The sequence below is a fragment of the Octopus bimaculoides genome, chromosome Z (genome assembly GCF_046866305.1).
Source record: "Octopus bimaculoides isolate indiv1 chromosome Z, ASM4686630v1, whole genome shotgun sequence".
NCBI lineage: Eukaryota > Metazoa > Mollusca > Cephalopoda > Octopoda > Octopodidae > Octopus > Octopus bimaculoides.
Window position 1 is genome coordinate 11031808 of NC_142944.1, and position 18288 is coordinate 11050095.

The window sequence follows — 18288 nt, forward strand, 5'->3', positions numbered from 1 at the left end:
AGAAAAGGGTAGAGATGGACTATATGTAATCTGAACCTTTCCCCCACTTATTAATTTTTTTTACGGAAGTCCCACGTTTTAGGCTATGGAGATTCCGATTCTGAAAAAAAATTTTGAAAAATTTCAATTACCCCCCCCCCCCCACCAAGCAGGCTATTTACATGCTAGAAATAACAGCCAAATCTCACAAAACTAGTGTTAGGGTTAGGTTTAGGTTTAGGGTTAGGGTTTGAGTTAGGGTTAGGGTTACCCTGTGGATCTATATAAAAACCGGGGGGGGGGGGTCGAAATTTTGAAATTGAGATTTTTGAAAATTTTTTTTCCAGAATCGGATTCTCCATGGTCTGAAACATAGGATTCCGTAAAAAAAAACAAAAAAAATTTAAAAGGGGGGGGGTATACCCATATTACATATACTCTATCTCCACCAAGAAAAGTTTAGTTAAGTTTCCAAACACTTTTCTCCATATAATTCCCAGTCGCATATAGGATGTGCTATTAAAGAGAAATATTGGTATGCGGTACTCGACAGGTGGTTTGTTTTCTTTAAAATGTATTAAACAAAACATGGGGAGAGGGTCTTTTTCGTTTGAAGTAAAAAGGAAACATTTTGCTGAATAATAATGACCACAGTCGGTTTAATTAAATTAAACTTAATCAATAGCTGGTGTTCATTTACTCATCTAGTTCGGGCCCAGGGTGGAATTGAAAGAGAAAATCAGTTTCTACAAGAGTGGAACGCTGTAAAACAGTGTAAGAGATTTTCTTTAAAAAATGAATAAACACATTTTTTTCATTCTAAAGATTAAGAAGAAAAGAAAACTATTCGTTAATACTTGTATATATAGAAATAAACATACATATAAATCAACAGCGGTTCAGAACCGAAATATGAAAAACAATATAATACTTAAAGAATATAAGCGATATGAAGTGAAAATTTGAAATATTTTTTCCTGTTTGTAAGTGCATTCTTGAAAGTACATATAAATGTTCGCCTGTTCACACGTTTTTTTCATCTACAGTTGCAAAACAATATATGCAATGAAAGTTGAAAACATTTATATACAAATATAATTATATATATATATATATATATATATATATATATATATATATATATACATTAGACAGATATGTTACTTGTATTTAATTCTGAGCTGTAATTGTAGATGCTAACAAGTGGTAACCACTTTTTTTTGTAATGAATTAGCAATTGAAGGTACAGGTATACACATACATGTATGTAGATACATTTCAAATACAAAACACAAGTGTATAGACGGGATGTAAAACAGGTCATTTTCAACAAACAACAGGAAAGTACGTGTATATTTACATACATATATAAGTTCATAAAGTAAATTTAATGGGATTTAAAACTCACCTTAAGTTTTGACTTTTGTGTAAGACCAGATTGTTTATCTGCTAGAAATATGAATGCATGCCAAACCGCTTTCTCCAGTTCTTCCATCTTCAGTTCTTGCATTCACAAATTACACATTTATAATAGGCTATATATTTTATCTTTTTAAAAATATAAACACACACATGTATATATATATATGTGTGTGTGTCTTTGATATGGTGAAGGAAGGAGGCCTATCGAAAAAGTTAATTAAAACTTTGGTTGTAAGAGAACAAACTTTGTGACTTTCTCGTGTTTGAATGTTGGCCGTATTGAACAAAAAATGAGCAGTGGGCGGAAATCGGCAAGTGAGTGTGTATATGTGTGTTTGCGCGCCCGTTTGTTTGTTCGTGTATGTAAATGAGTTAGGAGCAATTGTCTTGTTTCATGTTTTATACAGGAAAATATTTTAGTGATAGACCCATAAAATAGTTTCCATTTACGGTATGTTGTGCACTTTTTATTTTGGATACTTTTCATTTGTTTTTGTTTGTTTTTTTTTCAATTTTCTTTGTTATGTTTGTTTTACGTAAATACACAGAAACGCATGTATGCACACAGACACACACATACATACATACACATACACACATACGCATACACACATACATACATACGCATACACACATACATTGTGTGTTCATATATGTATGTATGTGTATATATACAGTCACTTGTTGAATATCTATTTAGTAACACACATACACACACACATGTATGTATGTATGTATGTATGTATGTACACACACACACACACACACACGCACACAATAATTAATTTCCTTGCTAATCTGAGATTCTGTATTTTGAATTTGTTTAGTTCGCAAATACGCACACACACACACAAACACTCACACACACACATACACGCAGCCAGCTGGACAAGCAGACAGATAGAGCGAGAGAAATTTTTGTGTAAACGTGTGTTTATGTTTCAGTCATTTGACTACGGCCATACTGGAGCACCACCTTTTAGCCGAACAAATCAACCCCCTGGACTTATTGTTTGTAAGCCTGGTGCTTATTCTATCGGATCTCTTTTGGCGAATTGCTAAGTTACGTGGACGTAAACACACCAGCATCGATTGTCAAGCGAAGGTGGTGGGGGAACAAACACACACAAACACGCACACATAAATGTATACGTACATATATATATATATACTCTTTTGCTTGTTTCAGTCATTAGACTGCGACCACGCTGCAGCACCGCCTTGAAGAATTTTTAGTGGAATGAATCGACCCCTGTACCTATTTGTTTTTAAGCCTGGTACTTATTCTATCGATATCTTTTGTCGAACTGCTAAGTTACGAAGACGTAAACAAACCAACACTGGTTGTCAAGCGGTGGCGGGGGCACAAAGCACGGATACAAAAACTCACTCGAAGATAGGGGAGTGGGGCAGAACTAGGAAGCGGGGCAAAATGAGTAATTTCTGATTTCTCATTATTTTATTTATTTATTTTGTTACCTGTTTGAAATCATGTGAGTATTACATCATTATTTTGTACTTTTACATCATCTTTAGGATTAAAAATTGGTCAACATAGTTGATGTTGTCGAAGTTGAGAGTGTCCAAAACATCGTTAGGTGACAGGTTCTCTTCTTTTTTTTTCCAAGAAATATCTCCTCAACTTTCACCTAATTGTAATTGAAGTTACTAATAAAATACTTGGATAATTTTTTATGTTTAACACTCAATATTTTTTTTTATCTCTATTGGATTCCAAGTCAATTTTTTTCCCACACCAATGTCTAATTTGATCATTTTCACTTTTCACAAGATGATGTCGAAATTGAGGTAAAATAAGTAATGCATAATTTCAATAATTTCTTCTCTAACTTTATGGTGAATAAATATATCATGAAGTTGGCACTTCAGTAGATCGTGAAGAAGCTATAGAGAATATTCTATGTTGAGTTTTTTTTTTATTTAGTTGAGTTTCATTAATATCATATCATGTGCCATTTTTCCTTGCTCCTCTATCACATGACCTAGATATTAAAACTTTTGTTGCATTTCTGATCTTTCTGATGTCTGGGGATAGATATTGATGTATATGAGTTTGTTTTCTGAAAATCTGAAGCAGAAAATTGGCTTAACGTGGTTTACTCATTTTGCCCCAGTCAAATTTGTCTTGTACATGCTCAAAGAGAAAGGCAAAAATATTCTGAAATAGAAAGGCGGCGAGCTAGCAGAACCGTTAGCACGCCGAACAAAATGCTCAGTGACATTTTGTCCGTCTTCACGTTCTGGGTTCAAATTCCACCATGATTGACTTTGCCTTTAAAAAGAAGGCAGCAAGCTGGCAGAAACGTTAGCACACCGGGCGAAATGCTTAGCGGTATTTCACCTGCCGCTACATTCTGAGTTCAAATTCCGCCGAGGTCGACTTTGCCTTTCATCCTTTCGGGGTCGATTAAATAAGTACCAGTTACGCACTGGGGTTGATATAACCGACTTAATCCGTTTGTCTGTCCTTGTTTGTCCCCTCTATGTTTAGCCCCTTGTGGGTAGTAAAGAAATAAGAAATGTCAGTACACCAGGCGAAATGCCTAGTGGTATTTTGTCTGTAGTTCATCTGTATGTTCTGGGTTCAAATTCTGCCGAGGTTAACTTTGCCTTTCATCCTTTCGGAGTCAATAAATTAAGTACCAGTTGCATACTGCAGTCAATCTAATCGACTGGCTCCCTTCCCAAAGAATTTCGGGCCTTGTGGCTAGAGAAGAAAAGAAGAGAATATTCTGAAATAGAGATCAAATTATTTTATAATGCTTTCAATGCATTTAGGGAAGACCATTTGCTTAGCTCGATGACTGGCACCTGTGCCAGTGGAGCACTAACAGCACTGTCCGAGCGTGTTCATTGCCAGAGCAGCTGTCTGGCTTCTGTGCTAGTGGCCCATAAATAGCACCATTTGAGCAGAATCATTACCAGCGTCGCCTTCTAGCACTTGTGCTGGTGGCACGTTAGAAAATCATTCGAGCAAGGTTGTTGCTGGACTGGCTCCTGTGCAGGTGGCACGTAAAAAACACCTTTTTGAGTGTGGCCGTTGCCAGTACCATGTGACTGGCCCTTGTGCCGGTGGCATGTAAAAGCACCCACTACACTCTTGGAGTGGTTGGCGTTAGGAAGAGCATCCATCTGTAGAAACTCTGCTAGATCAGATTGGAGCCTGGTGCAACCTGCTGGCTTGCCAGTCCTCAGTCAAATTGTCCAACCCATGCTAACATGGAAAGCGGGTGTTAAACGACGACGACGATGATGATGATGATGATATAGTTTTTCAAAGGTAGTGAATATTTATAAAAAATATATTTTGTGTCAAATTCAACAATGCAATAAAAACACCTCATTTTGTGTGTGTGTGTGTTCCATACAACAGCCTTCTTTCAGTTTCCATCTACCAAATCCACTCACAAGGCTCTTGTTGGCCTGTGGCTATAGTAGGAGACACTTTCCCAAGGTGTCACGCAGAGGGACTGAACCCAGAACCATGTCGTTGAGAAGCAAGCTTCTTACCACACAGCTATGTATGTGCCTTCACACAGCTGTGCTTGGTGCATGTACATCAGGGATGTGTCGCCTGGGTAGAAAAGGTAGGCAGTGCCTAACCTGAATGAAATACATCGATAAGAAACATTTACCTTTTATGGCAAAATATGCAACTATTTCAATAAAATTATGAAGGTTCCTCTGATTACTATGCATAAAATGCAAAATATTTCATTTTTTCATAGATTAGATAAGCATAATTTGCCCCTGCCTTTCAATCTCAGTCTTAAAGCTACACATGGTATTGCTGTGTACATTCCTACATGGTACATTCCTACATGGTACATTCCTACACATGGTATTGCTGTGTACATTCCTACAACATTTTCTTTATGCGCTATAAAGGCAGAAGTAAATCTGCCTCCAACTCAATCACAAGCCTATACATAATCACCAACTGCCTACCCTGAGTAATTACTGATGGTACGTGTCTGATGTATATGTATTGCAGTTATTGTGTATGTGTATGTGAATACGGTGGGGGAGGCTCTGGATTTTTATCAACCAAATCACATATCTCTTTTGTTATCTTTTATTTTTCACTCGGTTCAGTCATTGAACTGTGATTATGCTGGGCCAATGCCTTGAAGGGTTTTAACTGAACCCCAATGTTCATGGTTTTTTTGGGGGGGTGGTGGGATGGGTTTCATCAAATTTAGTACTTATTCTATCAGTTTCTTTTTCCAAACTGCTAAGTTGCAAGAACATAAACAAACCAACACTAGTTGTCAAGTGGGGTGAGAAGGTGCAAATGCAGACAAACACATACATACACATCTATATATATATATATATACACACACACACAAACAAGTGTGTGTGTGATAAAAAATGGTAGACAACTGGTTTGTTGCTACAAGAATGCAACCTGGGACTTGATCAAGCCCAGCTGTGCCAAATGGATGATGGGGTCTGATATTGAAAGACCTAAAAACCCTCTGAGATGCATCCCAGAACATCTGCAAAATGTATCTTAAAATTGTGTGTGTGTGTGTGTGCATGTGTTTTCCTTTTTTGTAGCGTGTGAATTAAGAGTTTGCATTCTCTCCCCCAAGAAGCCAGATTCAGATATACTTTGCTCCAGACTGGTCAATATATATCCTGTTGCTCCAATAATAATAGGTATGAAGATGAAAATGCTCTTTGGGTACTGGATTTGCAAACTTCTTAATCAAAGGTCCATAAATGTCCTCTTTCTCTTGTATTTTTCTAACCACATTCGTATCCAGAGGGCAGCTGATTTTCCACAACAGAACATGTCTCCTCCTTATGGCCTCACACAACAATATCTGACCCCTTTTTTTTTGTACTCTGTGGCTCTTTTAATTTTTAACTTGCACCAATTTTCTTTTGACCAATTGGTATCAACAGAGTCAACTTTGTAGGTGTTTTTTTTTTAACCTTTTCCAGACTGTTCTTATTTCTTTATATTTCTTTATTGCCCACAAGGGGCTAAACATAGAGGGGACAAACAAGGACAGACAAAGGGATTAAGTCGATTACATCGACCCCAGTGCATAACTGGTACTTTATTTATCGACCCCGAAAGGATGAATGGTAAAGTCGACCTCGGTGGAATTTGAACTCAGAACGTAGTGGCAGACGAAATACCGTTAAGCATTTCGCCCATCGTGCTAATGTTTCTGCCAGCTCGCCACCTTTTCCAGACTGTTCTGGCCACCACATCATGCCTCATATGAAGATAATATCTAGAAGACATTCTCTCGCAGTTGGCAATAATGTGGTTGATGTCTTCAGTCTTGATCTTACACAGTCTACATTTGTTGTCTGTCAGTGTTTTCTGTTCTTTTATGCTGCAGATACTTGGTGAGGGATCTCTTACACTTGAATTGCATAGAGGTAGCCATTGAAGCAGGATGTCATAAATTTGTCAATACTCTATGCAAACATTTAACATGAAGAATCCCTTCTGAGGTTTGTGTTTTATGTGCCCCAATTTTTTATTTTGTTCTTCTGATAAATAGATTTTACCAATGTTGCTTGGTGAGAGATCTGTATCAGCTCTTTTTTCATGTCTCACCATATGTTCGTTAACTATTTTAATTATGCTGATGATTGCATGGTCACAAACTTGTGCAAGATAGCTACTGGTCTCATTCCTCTGCTGCAGATGTTATTTCCGTGTCACGATCTGTTCATCACGACATCAACACAGTGTCACAACCCATGCTTTATATGACATAAATACAGATTTGAGACTACTTTTATAGTCTGTCTACATCTCCAGTGATGTTGAAGTTTCCTATAACCCCAAGTGGCTTGTAATTTCAAACATCCATCTCATTGAGTTCTTCCAGCAACCAGTTCAGAAGGCCAAACATAGGCATGCAGACAAGCACCGCAAAGGTGTTGTAGACAATATCTTTGTTGTAAGCTGAGAATTCTGATGACCATATTCTCTTGAGGTGTTCATTTCTGGTCCCCTCCTTAATGATGGGTCCATCAGATATGACGGACCTATCTATAATTGTCACCTGACAATTATAATTATACCTATAATTGTTACCTGACTGTAGAGGTTCTATTGTCAAGCCAATCATTCTTAAGTTTTCGGAGTAAAGCACAACTTTTCCACATTTTATTGTTAAAAATGTACATTTGGACCCATTAAATTTCATTCCAATGTCTGTAGAAAATTGGCTTATAAGGTCCAATGGTTTTTTGGGGTTTTTATGTGTTTGATATTTGTCCCATACAGTTTTAGATTATCAGCAAAGAAAAGATAGGAGATACTTCTGGATCCATTTCTCTGATCACTGTTTTGGAAGCGGGTATACCAGTGGGTTTAATGAGAGGACAAAGAGTAACACCAACGAGCTATGGCCTGGAAAGATGCCTTTTTTTTTATTATTCATCAATTTGTTCCTTGTCACTCCTAAAGTGACAAGGAGTAAAGTGGCGTACAAAGTCTTGGTCAGGCATTCAATAGCACTCACCAATGGTTGTGGAACTTTGGCTAATTGTAAAGTCTTGATAATCCACCCATGTGGTATTCTATCAAAAGCCTCCTGGTAGTCCAGCCATATTATGGTTAAGTTCCTGTGATTTCTCCTTGTTTATTCCTGGATCATTCTGTTAATTAGTAGCAGCCCCACACCTTCTTTCCTCCAGCTGGTTCAGGTGTTATAATGTTGTTGGTGGCACAATGATCCTGCAAGAACAGATTGAGGCACCCAGTGTGTAATTTCTACATGAAGTTCTGGCAGACTCCTGAACGATAATTTTAAGCTTAAAATTATCGTCCAGAAGTCTGCCAGAACTTCATATAGAAAGCACCATTTGTGCATGGCCGATGCCACTACTGCCTGACTGACCCTCATGTTGGTGGCACGTAAAAGCACCAACTATACTCTAGGAGTGGTTGGTGATAGGAAGGGCATCCAGCTGTAGAAACTTTGCCAGATCAGATTGGAGCTTGGTGTAGCTTTCTGGCTCACCAGTCCTCAGTCAAATCGTCCAACCCATGCTAGCATGGAGAGCAGAAGTTAAACAACGATGATGATATATAAAGAGCTAGAACTTGCCCATGATTGCTCTATGCAGTCAATTGGCTATTTTATGGGGAACGAAGAGAGTAGTTGCAGCTGATAACCAATGGGGCAGTTCTTGTTCACTCTTAATAATTTCTCCACATAATTGTATAAGATCTCACCAATAAAAGGTGAAGCCCTTCAGCCAATAACCTGTTATGAGGTCAACTTCCCCTTTCATCCTTTTAAGGGTTGATAAAATTAAGTACCAACTGAGCACCGGAGTTGATGAAAGCAACTTACCACTCTCCTAAAATTACTGGCCTTGTACCGAAATTTGAAACCTTTATCTTATTTCGAAGAAAAACCATGACTTTTCTTAACATTCAGCTCCCTCCATAACACCTCCTTAAAATGTTCTGGCCATCCCTTCTGAGAACTCATCATGCCACCCACTTCCCAAAGGGGTAGTTACCACCCAGCTTAAGAAACACTGCTTTAATTCAATTCACTCTGCTGAGCGTATTCGGATCAGACCTGAAATCTAGAAATAATTTCATAATGACAGTCGTAATAACACAGTCTTTTGATCAAGACAGTCCAGCCATGAACATCTGCTCATAACTTATTCCAGTATATCTCCTATCTTTCTCTCTCTCTCTTTATCTATCGCTTCATTTATCTCTCTCTCTCTATCTCTCTCTCTCTCTCTCTCTCTCTCTCTCTCTCTCTCTCTCTCTCTCTCTCTCTCTTTCTCTCTCTCTCTCTCTCATTCAATAAGATAGCCTATTTTTTTCCAAAGGTCGATTGACTGCATAAAGCAAGCATGAGCAAGTTCTAGCTCTTTATATTTCATCATCGTTGTTTAACGTCCGCTTTCCATGCTGGCATGGGTTGGACAGTTTGACTGAAGGCTGGCGAGCCAGAAGGCTGTACCAAGCTCCAATCTGATCTGGCAAAGTTTCTACAGCTGGATGCCCTTCCTATTGCCAACCACTCCTAGAGTATAGTTGGTGCTTTTACTTACCACCGACACGAGGGTCAGTCAGGCAGTAGTGGAATTGGCCATGCTCAAATGGTGCTTTTTACATGCCACCAGCACAGGAGCTAGTCAGGTGATGCGGGCACAATCACACTCAAATGATGCTTTTTACGTGCCACCAGCATGGGAGCCAGTCAGCGGCCCTGGCAACGATCATGTTTGAATGATGCTCTTAATCCACTGGATTAAATGGGGTTCAGGCAGACAAGAGAGAGAAGATCCTTTGTCTAACCTGACCTAATTTAGTTAAAAAAATATAAGTATAGAACAGAAATTCAGTTCTTGCTCCTTTAATTTTGGCACCAATGGCAGAAGCACCTCATGTGAGAGACTACACACCTTTCACCCTTTCTAATTGGACAAGACAGATAGGTAGATTCTTTTATTCTTTCTCTCTCACTTCTACCATCTATCTTCTAGCAGTCAACAAAGGATTAATTTAACTACCTACCAGATGGATTTTAGAATGGGAAATAATTTGTAACAACACCTTGAAGGAGTTATATCTTACTTTGTAACAATCAAAATAAGGTGCCATTTCAATTAATAATATTTTCATCCTTTCATTTATGTATATGCTACATACAGATCATTACATATGTTTACTATCACTTACAAGCACACACACACGTGTGTGTGTGTGTGTATTCTTTATTCTTTTACTTGTTTCAGTCATTTGACTGCTGCCATGCTGGAGCACCGCCTTCAGTCAAAGAAACCAAACCAAAGACTTATTTTTTGTAAGCCTAGTACTTTTTTGCTGAACAGCTAAGTTATGGAAACATAAACACACCAACACTTGTTGTCAAGGGGTGGCAGGAGACAAGCACAGAACAAAGACACACATACTAAGACACACACACACACACACACACACACACACACACTCACAAAGTGACGGTGGCTGGACAAACAAAGACACATAAATATATACATACATACATATATATATATATATATATATATATATATATATATACATAAACACATTATATATGTATATATATATGTTGACAGTACCATGGTAGATAAAGCAATTAAGAGTATGAAGACAGGGAAAGCCCCCGGCCCATCAGGAATCACTGCAGAGATGCTCAAAATATCTGGCAGTGTCGGCTATAGCCTAGTCACCCTTATTACGAACCAGGTGATACACGAAGGAGTCATACCCAACGACTGGTGTAGCAGTATCATAATCAACTGCTACAAAGGTAAAGGTGACGCTTTAGATACAAATAATTACAGAGGTATCAAGCTTTTAGATCAGGTAATGAAAGTCACGGAGAGGGTCATAACTCAACTGCTTAGGGAGCGAGTCAGCTTAGATGAGATGCAGTTTGGGTTCGTGCCTAGGAAAAGCACCACTGATGCTATATTTCTGGTAAGACAGCTTCAGGAGAAATACCTAGCCAAGGATAAACCTCTGTTCCTGGCTTTCATTGATATGGAGAAAGCCTTTGACAGGGTCCCCCGATCTCTCATCTGGTGGTCAATGAGGAAACTAGGAATAGAAGAATGGTTAGTGAGAGCTGTGCGAGACATGTACAGAAACTCTGTCAGTAAGGTGAGGATTGGCAGAGAGTATAGTGAAGAATTTCGGGTGGAGGTAGGGGTCCACCAAGGTTCTGTCCTCAGCCCCCTCCTATTTATCATAGTTCTCCAGGCTATAACGGAGGAATTCAAGACAGGATGCCCCTGGGAGCTCCTCTATGCTGATGACCTTGCACTAATTGCTGAGTCACTATCATAATTAGAGGAGAAGTTTCAGGTATGGAAGCAAGGACTAGAATCAAAGGGCCTTAGAGTCAACCTAGCTAAAACCAAAGTCCTCATAAGTAGGAAGGCAGACAAAACACAAACCCCTTCAGGTAGATGGCCCTGCTCGATCTGTAGAAAAGGAGTGGGAAGTAACTCTATAAGATGCACCCAGTGCAAGCTATGGACACATAAGAGGTGCAGCAATATCAAAGGAAGGTTAACTAGGAAGTTAGTTTTTGTTTGCAGCAGATGTTCTGGAGCTATAAATACTGGAACTGTGCAGAAAACAACTTCTGCCACATTCCAGGGAGAAAAACTAGAAGTGGTTGATAGCTTCCGCTATCTTGATGACCAAATTAGCAGTGGAGGTGGGTGCGCTGAAAGCGTAGCTGCTAGAATTAGAATAGCCTGGGCAAAGTTCAGAGAGCTCTTACCTCTGCTGGCGACAAAGGGTCTCTCTCTCAGAGTAAAAGGCAGATTGTATGACGCATGTGTACGAACAGCCATGCTTCATGGCAGTGAAACATGGGCCGTGACTGCTGAGGACATGCGTAGGCTCGCAAGGAACGAAGCCAGTATGCTCCGATGGATGTGTAATGTCAGTGTGCATACTAGACAGAGTGTAAGTATCTTGAGAGAAAAGTTGAACTTACGAAGCATCAGTTGCAGTGTGCAAGAGAGACGACTGCGCTGGTATGGTCATGTAGCGAGAATGGATGAGGATAGCTGTGTGAAAAAGTGCCACACCTTAACAGTTAAGGGATCCTGTGGAAGAGGTAGGCCCAGGAAGACCTGGGATGAGGTGGTAAGGCACGACCTTCGAACATTGGGCCTCACTGAGGCAATGACTTCTGACCGAGACCTTTGGAAATACACTGTGCGCGAGAAGACCCGGCAAGCCAAGTGAGACCTAAATCTAAGGCCCAGCCAGCCCACTTATGCGTACCTTCCTTCCTTCATTGGACACTAAATTCCACTTGTGAAGACCTGTTGAGGCAAGTGAAATCGAAATCGAGTTGCCAGCGCCCATGGACTGGCTCATGTGCGGGCGACACATGAAATCTTTCGAGCGGGATCGTTGCCAGTGCCCCTGGACTGGCTCATGTGCGAGCGACACATGAGGTTTTTTGAGCGAGATCGTTGCCGGTGCCCCTGGACTGGCTCATGTGCGGGAGACACGTGAAATCTTTCGAGTGGGATCGATGCCAGTGCCCCGGGACTGGCTCATGTGTGGGCGACACATGAAATCTTTCGAGCGAGATCGTTGCCGGTGCCCCTGGGCCGGCTTGCGGATGACACATGAGGTTTTTCGAGCGAGGTCATTGCCGGTGCCCCCGGACTGGCTCATGTGTGGGCAACACATGAAATCTTTCGAGCGGGATCATTGCCAGTGCCCCTGGACTGGCTCATGTGCGGGCGACACATGAATCTTTCAAGCGGGATCATTGCCAGTGCCCCTGGACTGGCTCATGTGCGGGCGACACATGAATCTTTCGTGCGAGATCGTTGCCGGTGCCCCTGGACTGGCTCTTGTGCGGGTGACACATTACGTTTTTCGAGCGAGATCGCTGCCGGTGCCCCTAGACTGGCTCATGTACAGGCGACACATGAAATCTTTCGAGCGGGATCGTTGCCAGTGCCCCTGGACTGGATCATGTGCGGGCGACACATGATATCTTTCGAGCGAGTTCGTTGCCAGTGCCCCTGGACTGGCTCTTGTGCGGGTGACACATGAAGTCTTTCGAGCGAGATCGTTGCCGGTGCCCCTGGGCCGGCTTGCGGATGACACATGAGGTTTTTCGAGCGAGGTCATTGCCGGTGCCCCCGGACTGGCTCATGTGCGGGCAACACATGAAATCTTTCGAGCGGGATCGTTGCCAGTGCCCCTGGACTGGCTCATGTGCGGGCGACACATGAATCTTTCAAGCGGGATCATTGCGTGTGCCCCTGGACTGGCTCATGTGCGGGCGACACATGAATCTTTCGTGCGAGATCGTTGCCGGTGCCCCTGGACTGGCTCTTGTGCGGGTGACACATTATGTTTTTCGAGCGAGATCGCTGCCGGTGCCCCTAGACTGGCTCATGTACAGGCGACACATGAAATCTTTCGAGCGGGATCGTTGCCAGTGCCCCTGGACTGGCTCATGTGCGGGCGACACATGATATCTTTCGAGCGAGTTCGTTGCCAGTGCCCCTGGACTGGCTCTTGTGCGGGTGACACATGAAATGTTTCGAGCGGGATCGTTTGCCAGTGCCCCCAGACTGGCTCATGTGCAGGCGACACATGAAATCTTTCGAGCGGCATCGTTGCCAGTGCCCCTGGGCTGGCTCATGTGCGGGCGACACATGAGGTTTTTTTCGAGCGAGATCGCTGCCGGTGCCCCTAGACTGGCTCATGTGTGGGTGACACATGAAATCTTTCGAGCGGGATCATTGCCAGTGCCCCCCGGACTGGCTCATGTGCGGGCGACACATGAAATCTTTTGGGCCGGCCTGCGGGTGACACATGAGGTTTTTCGAGCGAGGTTGTTGCCGGTGCCCCCGGGCTGGCTCGTGTGCGGGCGACACATGGGGTCTTTCGAGCGGGATTGTTGCCAGTGCCCCTGGACTGGCTGTTGTGCAGGTGACACATGAGGCTTTTTCGAGCGGGATCGTTTGCCAGTGCCTCCCCCCCCCCGGACTGGCTCATGTGCGGGCGACACATGATATCTTTCATGCGAGATTGTTGCCAGTGCCCATCAACTGGCTCTTGTGTGAGTGACACATGAGGTTTTTCGAGCGAGATCGTTGCCGGTGCCCCTGGACTGCCTCTTGTGCGGGTGGCACATAAAAGACACCATTTCGAGCGTGGCCGTTTTCGTGCGGGTGACACGTAAAAACACCCACTACATTCTCTGAGTGGTTGGCGTTAGGAAGGGCATCCAGCTGTAGAAACTCTGCCAAATTAGATTGGAGCCTGGTGTTGCCATCCGGTTTCACCAGTCCTCAGTCAAATCGTCCAACCCATGCTAGCATGGAAGGCGGACGTTAAACGATGATGATGATGATGATGATATATATATACACACATATATATACATATATATATACATATATATATGCATATATAAATATATGTATATATATATATATATGTGTGTGTGTGTGTGTGTGTGTGTGTGTGTGTGTGTGTGTGTGTGTGTGTATATATACATATATGTATATATACACACAATCAAACACACACACACATAATATATATATATATATATATTATATGTATATGTATATATATAAAACATTTCAAAAGCATTTTGAAATGTTTTAACTGAGGAAGGTCTTACATAATGGATCCATTTCTTATTATATATTATGCAGACGTGAAACATATGTATTAGAAGAGTTCAAAATATCAGTTTGGTGTGACTTCATTATTACAGCTTACACAACTTGATGTCAGGGCAAACTAGCCACTTATACACTCACACACACATGCACGCAAACACGCACACACATACACATGCACACACATACATTTTGTGTCTCTTGAGTCATATTGTGATTATAATTAACCATAAAGACTTTTTACTTAAATTTTTGTGACCTAATATTTAGACTTCATCTCTTGTTAATTTGAACAATTTACTTCCTTTCCATTCCCCTTTCTCCCCCTCGTTTTCTATTGATAAATTCTTGGATAAAATTATTTGTTTAGAGTAATCATATATCGTGAATTCTATTATACTACTAACGACTTTTGTAAATTATTGTTTTAATGGTCTGGTACAATTTATGATGAATATATATCTCATAAGGTCTGCTACTAGAAAAAAGAAAAATGGTCGTCTGTGCTTGGCGTAGACGTTTTTCTTCTTTCCTTTTTTTTTTCTCCTTGACTCGCCTGATGAAGTAGTCAATGTTGTTGGTTTTAATTGGTAGTTAATTAAACACTTTACTGATACACTTACGGTACAAAACATACTTGACATTTTGGATTCAACGAAACTTTCTAGCGGTCTCACTCAACTTGTTAGTGTTGAGCTAGTCATCAAGTAAATGACATTTAATTATAACTGCATTTTTTTTAACCTAAAAAAAAAATCCAGTTAAACACCCACTCTCATTTTCTACCAAGAAAAACCAAAGAAGGCTTTGGTGACTTCTTGTTTCCTTTTTATTTTTATTTCTCTGTGGCTTTTATCCCTCCACCCATTTTTTCTGCCCATTTGTTTCTAGCAGGGTCATGGAAAAAGAGTTCTCAGTCACCTCTTCAATAGGACCCTCTTCAATAGGATCCTCTTCAAAAGCAACAGTCATTAAACTTTCCAACTGGTTTCCCAAGGATGACCAACTTAGACTATGGATATTATCCAACCATACCATTCTTGGTCTACCCCTCGGTCTCTTGCCAGGTGTATGGTGGAGTCCTCAGGTACCTCCTCCTCCATTGGGTCCTATCAGAAGCAACTGTCATTATACTTTCTAAATGGATTTCCAAGAATGACCAACTTAGACTATGGATATTATCCAACTATCTTGTCCTTGGTCTACCCCCGGGTCATCTTGCCAGTTGTGGGGCTAGAGTCCTCAGACACCAACTCCTTCATAGGGTCCTATCAGAAGCATCAGTCATTATACTTTCTAAATGGATTTCCAAGAATGACCAACTTAGACTATGGATATTATCCAACCATTCCATTCTTGGTCTACCCCTCGGTCTCTTGCCAGGTGTATGGTGGAGTCCTCAGGTACCTCCTCCTCCATTGGGTCCTATCAGAAGCAACTGTCATTATACTTTCTAAATGGATTCCCAAGAATGACCAACTTAGACTATGGATATTATCCAACCATCTTGTCCTTGGTCTACCCCCGGGTCATCTTGCCAGATGTATGGTGGAGTCCTCAGGTACCTCCTCCTCCATAGGGTTCTATCAGAAGCAACTGTCATTATACTTTCTAAATGGATTCCCAAGAATGGCCAACTAAGACTATGGATATTATCCAACCATTCCATTCCTGGTCTAGCCCTAGGTTTCCAGCCACATGGCTGAGCTTGAAGAATCTACCTTGTGAGTGAGTCTTGTGACATTCTAATCGCATATCTGTCGTACTAGAGCTGTCAATTCTCAAATGAAGGGTTTTAGTTGAACAAATCAATCCCAGTATATCTTTTATCTTTTACTTGTTTCAGTCATTGGACTGTGGCCATGCTGGGGCACCACCTTGAAGGGTTTTAGTTGAACAAATCAATCCCAGTATATCTTTTATCTTTTACTTGTTTCAGTCATTGCACTGTGGCCATGCTGGAGCACCACCTCGAAGGGTTTTAGTTGAACAAATCAATCCCAGTATATCTTTTATCTTTTACTTGTTTCAGTCATTGCACTGTGGCCATGCTGGAGCACCACCTCGAAGGGTTTTAGTTGAACAAATCAATCCCAGTATATCTTTTATCTTTTACTTGTTTCAGTCATTGGACTGTGACCATGCTGGGGCACCACCTTGAAGGGTTTTAGTTGAACAAATCAATCCCAGTATATCTTTTATCTTTTACTTGTTTCAGTCATTGCACTGTGGCCATGCTGGTGCACCACCTCGAAGGGTTTTAGTTGAACAAATCAATCCCAGTATATCTTTTATCTTTTACTTGTTTCTGTCATTCAACTGTGGCCATGCTGGGGCACCACCTTGAAGGTTTTTTTATTTGAACAACTCAATCCCAGTATTGATTCAAATAGGATGACTGCCAGAACGAATACATTGATCCTAAAATGATAACTAAGAGAAAATCTATGTACTTCTAACGTCTTTTTTAGTTTTTATACCAGCTACTGAATAGTACAAATATGTCTATTTCGATTTTCTATTTATGAATATCTGAGTCTTTTTGTATGAAACGAATTGTATAACAATATGACAAATAAGAATTATAATCCGTTTTAGCATCTAATCTCTTTCATTGCATAAATATAAATGAATTTGTTGAACTGTGTTTAATAACTTAAATCCTATACTGATTATTTCTATACAGGTTTTCATACCTATACGAATTAATATAAGTAAATTCAAAAGTAAAGTATGAAGAAAAGACATTAGAAATCTTTGGAAGTAATTCCAATTAAAGAACAAACTCACATTCATTCAGTAAAAAATATATACAAAAAATATATATAATATATAAAAATGTATATATATATAGGTGAGAAGTAGAGAAATTTGAAAAGACAACACGAAACCGGTTATTTCTCAAAATACAATGTTTATATACCAAAAAGATTTTATAACATTTTTCTAACATTTTTCTAACATTTTTCTGACATAATTTAAATATATACTTTAACCATGTAACACAAGCCTTCTGTAGTTTTTTCACTCTTATTATCTTTTATATATATATATATATATATATATATATATATATATATATATGTATATATATATATATATATATATATATATATACACATGAATAGTTGTTGTTAGGAAGATGCATCCAGCTGTAAAAATTCTGCCGAAACAGTCACAGAAGTCTAGTGCAGGACTGGTCAGTTCCTGTCAAACCATCCCACCCCTGCCAGCATGAAAGGCAGGCGTTAAACGATGATGATGATGATGATGATATATACATAGATAGATTGATAAAGATAGAGATGGTTGGCTGGCTGGCTGGATGGATGGATTAAAGACCCCCCCCCCCCCTTCAGTCATAATTGACCATGGTATTGCACCTAGAAAGTTTCCCTCTGAAGCACAATTTTGGGTAAGGTTGTGTATGGAAGACCATCAGTCGCCCATGTATACCAGCCTCCCCCTCTCCACACCACTGATGTTATCCAAGGGAAATGCAAAGACCAATGCAGCTTGGCACCAATGACATCACAACTCATTTCTACAGCTGAGTGAACTGGAACAACGTGAAATGTTGTGGTCTTGCTCAAGAACACAACACACAGCCCAGTCCAGGAATCAAACTCACTATCTCATGATTGTGAGCCTGACACTCTAACCACTGAGCCATGTGCTCTTCACACACACACACACACACACACACAC

At 40.5% G+C, this 18288-nt stretch overlaps 1 protein-coding gene and 1 long non-coding RNA gene across 3 annotated transcripts in view; one reads left to right on the forward strand and one right to left on the reverse strand.

Annotated features, from left to right (window-relative positions):
* Positions 1–1682, reverse strand: part of LOC106880628 (switch-associated protein 70) — a 194368-nt gene extending 192686 nt beyond the window's left edge. For both annotated transcript variants that reach the window (XM_052973732.2, XM_052973733.2), the window contains exon 1: positions 1388–1682. In XM_052973732.2, the coding sequence (XP_052829692.1) occupies positions 1388–1489 (102 nt within the window). In that variant the 5' untranslated portion in view covers positions 1490–1682. The remainder of the gene's footprint in view (positions 1–1387) is intronic.
* Positions 1683–1730: 48 nt separating this feature from the next.
* LOC149132136 (uncharacterized) overlaps positions 1731–18288 on the forward strand; it is a 33906-nt gene continuing 17348 nt past the window's right edge. Inside the window, exon 1 of the long non-coding RNA XR_016244824.1 lies at positions 1731–1852. This is a non-coding gene — a long non-coding RNA (uncharacterized LOC149132136). The remainder of the gene's footprint in view (positions 1853–18288) is intronic.